This window comes from Phaseolus vulgaris, chromosome 4 (genome assembly GCF_000499845.2).
Source record: "Phaseolus vulgaris cultivar G19833 chromosome 4, P. vulgaris v2.0, whole genome shotgun sequence".
Classification (NCBI taxonomy): Eukaryota; Viridiplantae; Streptophyta; class Magnoliopsida; order Fabales; family Fabaceae; genus Phaseolus; species Phaseolus vulgaris.
Genome location: NC_023756.2, coordinates 41939358 through 41948713, shown reverse-complemented (window position 1 = coordinate 41948713; position 9356 = coordinate 41939358). Strand labels below are relative to the sequence as shown.

General features: G+C 31.3%; 1 protein-coding gene across 1 annotated transcript; it reads left to right on the top strand.

Annotated features, from left to right (window-relative positions):
• The first annotated feature begins 5817 nt into the window (after positions 1–5817).
• Positions 5818–9025, top strand: LOC137837711 (receptor-like serine/threonine-protein kinase At4g25390). The gene is made up of 2 exons (XM_068646813.1): positions 5818–8060; positions 8512–9025. The coding sequence occupies exons 1-2, from the start codon at positions 6070–6072 to the stop codon at positions 8699–8701; spliced, it is 2181 nt and encodes a 726-aa protein (XP_068502914.1). The 5' UTR covers positions 5818–6069; the 3' UTR covers positions 8702–9025.
• Positions 9026–9356: the final 331 nt, after the last annotated feature.

Here is a 9356-nt window from a genome sequence, read left to right as displayed (position 1 = left end):
GCTACATCGTAAGAAAATTTCCTTTTGCAAACGACGTGTGAACACAGCTTTTAACAATTATTCTCTTTGACTTCATTCATCAACTATGAATAATATATCCATAGTTGCTGTCAAAAGAAAAAGAACATGGACTGAAAAAAAAAAAAAGTAATTAATCTGAAGCTAAAAGAATTATTAATAATAGGCACTAGTTTTAGCTGGAATTTCTCTCTCTTCACATTACAACATAAGTTCGAACACCATGCCAGCAATTAATGGGCAAAAGCTTTTTTATGGTTGGATTTAAAATAGTTAGAAATCATTTTAGAATCCTTTTTTTTAACTTTTTTTAAAATGAAAGACATTTTGTAATATATTTCTTTCAAGTTTGCATGAATTATTATTTTTAAATTAATGGAAAATGCCAAAAAAAAACACACAAATTTTTTAAGTCATTTTCAACTATATATAATAATTATATTTTTATAACATACCATTTTTTGGTTACGTATCTTTTAATTTTTCTTAGAACATTATATAATAAGCCTTAATGGCTTTCAAAATTCTCACTTGTAAAATTAGGTTGAAATTTAGAAAATTAGGTTTGTAAAACTTGACTTTTGCTGCCATAGATTGCGGGAGTTGCTTTCTTGGCCTAACAGGTGCATCCAACTCTAAACACACTTTCCATTTAGGAAAAAATATTAGAAAAATTTAGGTTAGTTTAATTCTAAATACTTAATAGGAATAGGACTCATCTTATTTTTTTTTTATAAATTATAACAACACAAACATAAATTATCTATCCATAAAACTTCTATATGAATTTACATATTAAACAAAAAGAGAAATAGTATATTTGTAAGAGGTTAAGACCCTATCTGCTATCGGTTGAACAATTTATTCATCTCCTTCAATCGCATTTTCCTTTCTCTCCTTCTTCTAACATTTAGGTCTGAACTTTTAGTCGAAAGAGCACCTGCAAAAGGTTATTTGACGCTCAAGTGAATATTAGATATGTGGGTGTTGCTAATGAGGTACATTTATTTTGTCTGTTATGCTTATTTATATAGTTGTAATAAACTCTATTATTGATGGACCGTAATTAATATAGATAATCATACTACCTAATTTACCGTGTATTCTTTTTTACTTGATGTATTTCATACAAGTCGATTAGTCGGCTTTCAATAAGAGAGTTATAGGATCATCCAATCTCAACTGGTATAAATACATAAACAAAAAATTAATTAGATTATGTATAAGTTAATTTATATAAGTTTCTTATATAGTCTTTCGATTTTAGTTTTAGTTTATATACAAATTAATTTTACCTAATGAATTCTTTTTTTTTTTTTTTTAATCCTTATAAAACGGTTTATCTAAACGAATTCATAATATTATGTAGTGTGTTTGGATAGATGTCACTTCGAATCCAAGCTTTGAGGATTAGATAAAAATTACTCAAAATAACTTCTAACTTATAGGTAAAACAAATAACTTGATCCAACATGAAACCAAACATTCACTTAGAAATATGGATAAGGAATTCCTTTGTGTTTTAATAATAAAAAAATGAATATTGAGTTATGGCTTAGTCCCTCATGATATCCATCTGTGTGTCCTCCATGGACAAGGATACCCTACAACTCCAACTACCATCCTTTTCCTCTGTCACTATGTCTTCATAGATCAATCACTTTCTTCTTTGATTCTAGACAGTGCATGCCTATCTAATAATTAATTGTATAAATTTGACTCAAATTATTTTGTACAAAAGAGCAAGATTCAAGGAAATTAACCAATTAACAACATTTTGAGGGTAAAATAAGTTGTTTGAATCTGAAAATCAAAGTTCAGAAAATCAAAGTTCAATGTGAATATATATATATATATATATATTTGAAATATCACATGGTTTAAAATAGGACATTTTATATTATATAAATATACCATCCTATGATTTTATAAAATTAAATTTAAAATTTATTTTTTAATACTTTTACTTTCAATTACAAGAAAAAGAATAATAAAAATGAAAAGAGAAAAAAAAACACATTAACATATAATAATAATAACATAATATTTAAATACTTTTTAATTTTTTTTATTCACTAAAACACTAATTAACAACATTTTTTAAATCTCAGCTATTTCAAAATAATATTAAATGATCAAACTTTTCATGAAGATGGATTCAACTTCACTTAGATCTTGAGTCTAAAATACGTTTAGGAAGATTATTTGTTTGAATTAAAAAAAAATCGAGCTTAAAAAAAATACTAACAAAAGAGAGCTTCTTCTTTTATATGTAAATAAAAAGAAAAAAAGAAAAATAAAGCTTTGTTGTTGTAGAAGTTGTAAATTGTGTCATAAATGAGAAAAAAAATAGTCATGGGCAAGACCTGTTTCACTTTATGATTTTTAATTTTAGAAATAAAGAACCATAACTATCATACCACTTTTCACAATAAAGGCACTCGCACAGAGAAATTAATTCATCTTTAAGGATGGATATTTTTTTATGTTAATATACAATTTTATTTATAAATTGCAGAAAAATGAAAGGATTTGAATGGATGTAAATGTTGTGAAAGTGACTAAAAACAATCTCTTTTCTATGAATAGAAATTTATCTTCTCATTCTGATAAAAAGCAGAGGAATTTTGTTAATAATTATTTTTCTAAATTAAAAGAATCTGTATTACTTGGTGTACCTATTTTAATATGTTATATATTCTACCTTACAAAAAAAATCAATAGCATGGTTGATAAAGAAAAGGGCTAAAACCCATGTATTTCATCTTTAATTTAAGTAATAAAGTGTTATTATATTTAGAATCTTTCTAACTTATCATGTCTTTAGATTAGGGAGTAAATAACTAATTATCATTTTTATTAATAAGTAAGTTAAAAAACATATTAAAAATCAGATGAACAGTAAACTAACAACATAAACATTTTCTTTAAAACAAATTAATACTAGTTAATATATATATATATATATATATATATATAAAAGAAAACATCAAATAGAAACCAATTTTAGAGAAAAAAAATAATTAGTTGCTAAAGTGACTAAAGAGATTATTTTAAAAATTAAAAAAAATTAGTTTATATTATTGTTAGATGGTTTCTAAATTGGTATCTAATTAGCTACTAAGGTTTTTGCTACCAAATTTAGAATCCAAATAATTGGTAGTTAAAACTTAGGTAGCTAATTAGATACCAATTTAGAAACCATTTAATAATAATAAAAACTAATTTAGAAACCAAAATTTGTTTTAGTCTCTAAAATAGTCTTTAATTTAGTTATTATAACAACTAATTATTTTTAGTTTTTAAAATTAGTTTCTATTTTTTAAAATTGGTTTCTATTTGATGATTTTGTTGTAATGTATATTCCAAACAATCAAAATTAAGAGAGATTATTAAAGAGTATTTGTCACTATCAGCATGCCAAAATTGCAATTAGTAGATTACAAAGTCAAAATCTAGGAAAACAAAAGAACAAAGACGTTTTTGGTAGTGTTCTACTATTACCACCAAAAGTGTGGGTCATGACTAATAATGGTCTAAACAAAGGTTGGTTTGAAGAAAGAAAGAAGTTGGAAATTTGAAGAAGCATAAAAGGTAGTAAAAAGGAAAATCACCTACTCCCCACTTGTCTTCCCAACCTCTCAAACCCTACTTTTCACATCTTCTCTTCATCTTTAATAATTCATCATATTTTATGTAAACCCTTTTTCTAGTTAGCATGCTATGACAAAAGTAGTAGGTTTCACATTAACCCTACCTTACCAAAACACACTTTTTTACTACTACAAACTAATCAAGTAATTAACTAAATAATGAATCTATTTAATTAATTAACAATTAAAATTAATGTTTAATCTCTAGTAACATATCTTGTAATTTAGAGATTTTCCAACTAATATGTAAGTATATTTACAATGATCCAAGATAAATCTAACTAACTTTCTTTAAAATAAATTTTAAATAATTTTAATATGAAAAAATAACTTTAAATCTAATTCAATTTTATAAAACTAGTTCATAAAATAATATTTATTTACATTAAATTATAAGTATACTATAAAAAATATTTTATTTTATTTTATATTAGACCTCCAATTGCATTAAAATAAAAGAGAGAATCAAACAATGATAGCAGGTAAAATATTATGAAATTAAGGCACTGATTTTTTTGTCATAATGTAGACATGCAAAGAAAAATGATAACAAATGGAAAAGTGCTTTTTTGCATATAAAAAACTTTTAGACAAAGTCATTCGAGTAAACATCAATTCCCAGCCAGTGGTACAATGGTAGCTGTGCACATGAATACAAGAAAACTAGAAAACAAGAAACAGAGTAATATAATATAAAATAAACAAATAAATAATAAAATAATAAAATGAGTACTATCCACAATTATAAGAATTTAGAAGTTCAAAGTCAAAGCCAGAAATAGTAAAAGTAAGAAGTTTGAGTGTTAGGGCACAAGCTTCTAGGAAACGTCTAATGTGAGGTTAGACTTTCATCTACACATCAAACTTGTTACAAAATTAGTATATTTTACAAGTAAGTTTTGCAAAATTAAAAAGAAAATCAGATATTTATTCTTTCTAGATATTATAAGTTTATGACTTTACTTTTGTTTAAATGGAAAGAATTTTATTCCTTTTTGTTGTTTTCTCAAATCTCAATTGCCTTTTATTCAAAGTTCAACTATTTTTACACGTTTTACTAAAATAGGAATGCCAATACTTGTTCTATATTAAAAGAAAATTATTTCATTATTTGTTTAATACTTTTCAAAAAGTACATGCCATGTATTTTATAGTTGTGGGTATTCATATATACTTGTGAATAAAATTATACTATAAAATATAAAAATAAATACAAATAAAATTATTTTAAAAAATAAATTCAAAATAAATTGCAAAATAAAGTATGAGTTTAAATAAAAATTAATAAATTCAAAAAATATTTAATTTTATAAATTTAAAATAAAAACATAAATTTAGCAAAGAAATTAAAAAAATTATTAAATTGTTAAGATTTTTTTCATTAATGAATTTATTTAAATACCTTAATTATAAAAAAAATATCTAAATAGAAACTAGTAATATTAGATAATGAGTAATGACATATTCATTATCATGATCATACTCATACTCATATTCATTCATTAACAAACAAATAAGTAAATTCTTTTTAAGTGTAAGTATCATTAAGGATATATTTCTTTAATATTCTATTGTAAATTTTGGAAATAGATATTAAAGTATGAAATTTCTTCCATCCCTAACTAACAACCTTGTTTATTAATGTTTTAAATTTGGCAATTTTTGTTTCAATAAAATTATGTATTTATGCTTTCTTAAATATGTTTAATTAAAAGAATATATATACTAGTATATGTTTAGGAGAGCTAATTTCCACTTAGTAAGAATTTAATTAATTTAAGTTAATTAGAAGCAGATAAACTAATTCTAGATAAGTTAGCTATTAGTTGATAAGCTACTAACTTGTAAATTTCAAACAGTTAAACTAATTTATTGAATTGAAATTTTAATTTATTAAATTAAAAATGTTTGATAAAACTTGATGATAGATGTAAAATAACACAAAAGATATAACTAATAAATTTTAATATATAAATGAAATTTGTATATTAAAATATTATAAAGTAGTAGTTAACTTAACTTGCCCATCATAATTAAATTTTATTATATTAAGTAATGACATCTGAGTTAAGAGTATTAATTTAAAAACAAAAAATAGTAGCATAATAGCTGTCGAAACAAAAAGAAGCAAACAAGAAGAAAAGTTGAGTTAGAAACAGTCATCTCAACATTACAGACACAAATGAGTTTGACACATTGCACTTCCACACCACACACTCTTACTCTCACATACATACAAAGACATACAAAATTCCCTCCATTCTTCTTCTTACTCTCTTCTTCTTCTTCTTCTTCTTCTTCTCTTCTCTTCAATTCCCAAAACCATCACAACTACAAAACCATGACCAACCCATTCCTCCAAACAACTTGAATCCAATCCTCAAAAACCATCTCCAACATGCCATCCCGACAACTCTCCACCTCAACAGACACACCGCCACGTCATCACCACCACCACCACTTTTTCATTCCTCTCATCACCGCCACTGTCTCCACCTTCACACTCCTCCTTTTTCTCCTCTTCCTGCTCTGCCACCGCATCCTCACGCGCAAACGTGCCACCCGGTCTCCTCCTCCTCCTTCTTCATCCTCCCCCCCGCACCGCCTCTCCTTTTCCGTCCTCCGCCGCGCCACCAATTCCTTCTCCTCCCGCCTCGGCCATGGTGGCTTCGGCCCCGTATTCGCCGGCGCTCTCGCCGGAGTCCCCGTCGCTGTCAAGCTCATGGACTCCACCTCCTCCCAGCAGGGCGAGCGCGAGTTCCACAACGAGCTCTTCTTCGCCTCCAAGCTCCTCTCTCGCCACGTCATCACCGCCACGCATTTCTCCTCTGACCCCAAACGACGCCGCTTCCTCTTGGTCTACGAGCTCATGCAAAACGGTAACCTCCAAGACGCGCTTTTGCACCGCAAGTGCCCCGAACTCGCAAACTGGAACACCCGCTTCTCGATTATTCTCAACATAGCCAAAGGAATTCACTTTCTCCACTCCTGTGACCCCCCTGTTATCCACGGCGACATAAAGCCGAGTAACGTTTTGCTTGATCGCGATTTCTCGCCCAGAATTGGCGATTTTGGGTTGGCCAGGTTGAGCTCGGAGCCTCCCAGGTTTGAAATTGACGTTCTGGAGTGTGGTAGTGTTAATAATGATGAAGAGAAGAAGAAGATGAAGGAGGAGGAGGTTGATGATTGCGGATCGGTGGCGAGTACTCACAGTGTTTTTATGGAAGAAGGTAGCTTGGGGGTGGAGCAATCTCCTTCGCCAGAGACTGCGGTGATGATGGCGATGACTTCGCCAGAGACGGGTTTAGCGGTGGCAGCGGCGTCGCCGGGGTTTGAGAAGGAGGACGCGAAGAAGATGAATGGGAAAGGGTTGAAGAGTAATTCGGTGAGGGATTGGTGGTGGAAGCATGAGAATGATGTTGGGAGTGGGGAGAGTAAGAAGGTTAGGGATTATGTGATGGAGTGGATTGGGAGGGATGTGAATAAGGAAAGGGTGAAGGGTGGAATTGAGTATGGGGATGTGGAGATGGGGAAGGAAGAGGCTAAGAAGAAGAAGAAGAAGAAGAGAAGGGGGAAGGAACTGGAATGGTGGGAGTCAATGGAAGAGGAGAAGTTTGATGGGGTTGTGAAGGGGAAGAGAAGGACCGTGAGGGAGTGGTGGAAAGATGAGTGTTTCGAGGAAAATGAAAATAAGAATAAGAATAAGAAGAAGAAGAAGAAGAAGAAGAGGAAGGGTGGGGGTGAAAAGAGTGATGATATTGAGAATGGTGATGATTGGTGGGTGAGTGATGATGGATTGGATAAGAGGAAGGGCAAGAGTAGGAGTAGGAACAACCGTGGGAACATGGATTGGTGGATGGATGGTTTGAGTGGTGAGTTATGGAGAGGAAGGAGGAATAATAGCTTTGATTCTGCTAGTGGGGAGATTCCAAAGAGTGGTGGTGTTAGCAGTACTCCTAGTATGAGGGGAACTGTGTGTTATGTTGCTCCTGAGTGTGGCTATGGTGGGGATGTGACTGAGAAGTGTGATGTGTATAGCTTTGGGGTGTTGTTGCTTGTGATAATTTCTGGGCGGCGCCCACTTCAAGTGAGTGGTTCGCCCTTGTCTGAGTTTCAGAGAGCGAATCTACTTTCCTGGGCACGCCATTGTGCACGAAATGGGAAGCTTTTTGAGCTGGTTGATGAGTCTTTGCAGTTGTTGGATAAGGAGCAGGCTCTTCTCTGCATCAAGGTGGCTTTGCTTTGTCTGCTGAAGTCACCTGCTCGTCGTCCTTCATTGAAGGAGGTTGTGGGGATGCTTAGTGGGGAGTTGGAACCACCCCAATTGCCTGTTGAATACTCTCCTTCAACCCCTTCTCGCTACCCTTTCAAATCTAGGAGAAAAGGCAGGTAAGTTTTTGTTCTAATATCAGATAACACAATTTCATTACACAAACTAGTATACTGGCAGTGGCAGTTTACCTGTGACAAAAAAATGTATAGGGATTTAGGAGGGGAAAGTTAAGCTCTCACCATTTGAGTTCACTTCCTCTTTCAGTTTTCTTTTTTTTGATACCACTGTGGATCACTAGTGTTTGATCTGTGTACATTACATTCACATACTTCAGGCATTTTTTCATGCTGACTTATAGGCATTCCTTGAGTGATGTTCGTCTTTTGGTATATTATGGCCTATGTTCTTGTTGTTGTGAGGACTAAGGCCATCTTTGTAGTTTGCAATCTTAATTTTGGAAATGAAATAACAACATATATTTTTTTACTACAGAAGTTATTCTTTTGTTGTGTTTGTGGTCCATTTACTTGTAGAATTTGACCTGGCTTTACATTTTGTATCAATCAGTTTTCTTCCTAGGTTGAAGAGCCATGCTGGTAATACCAGAATATTGGAACTTGAAATGGTTAAATTCTTTGAAGCAGAATCTTTCTATAAGCTTTTCTCATGTGATTGTGTTAATGGTTGTAATAGAAAAATGGGGAACTCTTGCCCAAAGATACTATATTTGGTAAGTACTACTAATGGTATTTTTTAAAAACCTCAGATTGCATGCTAAATTATTAACTGGGGAACAGGAAATTGGCCCCATGACTCAATTTGCTTCAACCTGTAATGATTGTCTTCTTACCTTGTGGGGATTGCTTAAGCTAAGGTAATCTTTTATGGGTGGAGTTTCCCATGCAGAACTTAGAAACTTGGGCAAATACTTGTTTTGTCATCCACTTTAAGCTTTGATAATTAGCAATAGTTCCATAATCATTGTTAGGACTCAATTTGTGTTCAAGATGCTGATCCAGTAAGACACTGAAATTCTGAAAGGCTTTCATGCCTTGCCCTGCCACCTCTAACAATTGTGTCTGCTCAGAAAATTTGTATTGAAAATGATTATTTTGCTTTTCGTGCATAATTTAATAGCAAATTGAGGGAACGTAGTTCTCCACAGTGCAAGGAATAAACTGCATAATTATAATCTTATGTTTCTCACTCTTTTTTTTTTTTCTGAACACTGAGATCGTGTGCAATTGTTAATTTTGAAATGCGAAGGATCCAAATCCTGAATCGAGACAAAGATAATATCACTATTTATCTTTGTCATTTCGTTAAACAGCAAAACTGGTTTAGAGAACAAATATCAAATATATGTTACATCAGTCAGAAGTTTTCTTGTTTCATTCCATATGAAGAACGCG

Coding starts and splice junctions, on each gene's coding strand:
- LOC137837711 (XM_068646813.1), top strand. CDS start 6,070: ATGCCATCCCGACAACTCTCCACCTCAACAGACACACCGCCACGTCAT. Junction 8,061..8,511: donor AAATCTAGGAGAAAAGGCAG/GTAAGTTTTTGT, acceptor TGTATCAATCAG/TTTTCTTCCTAGGTTGAAGA.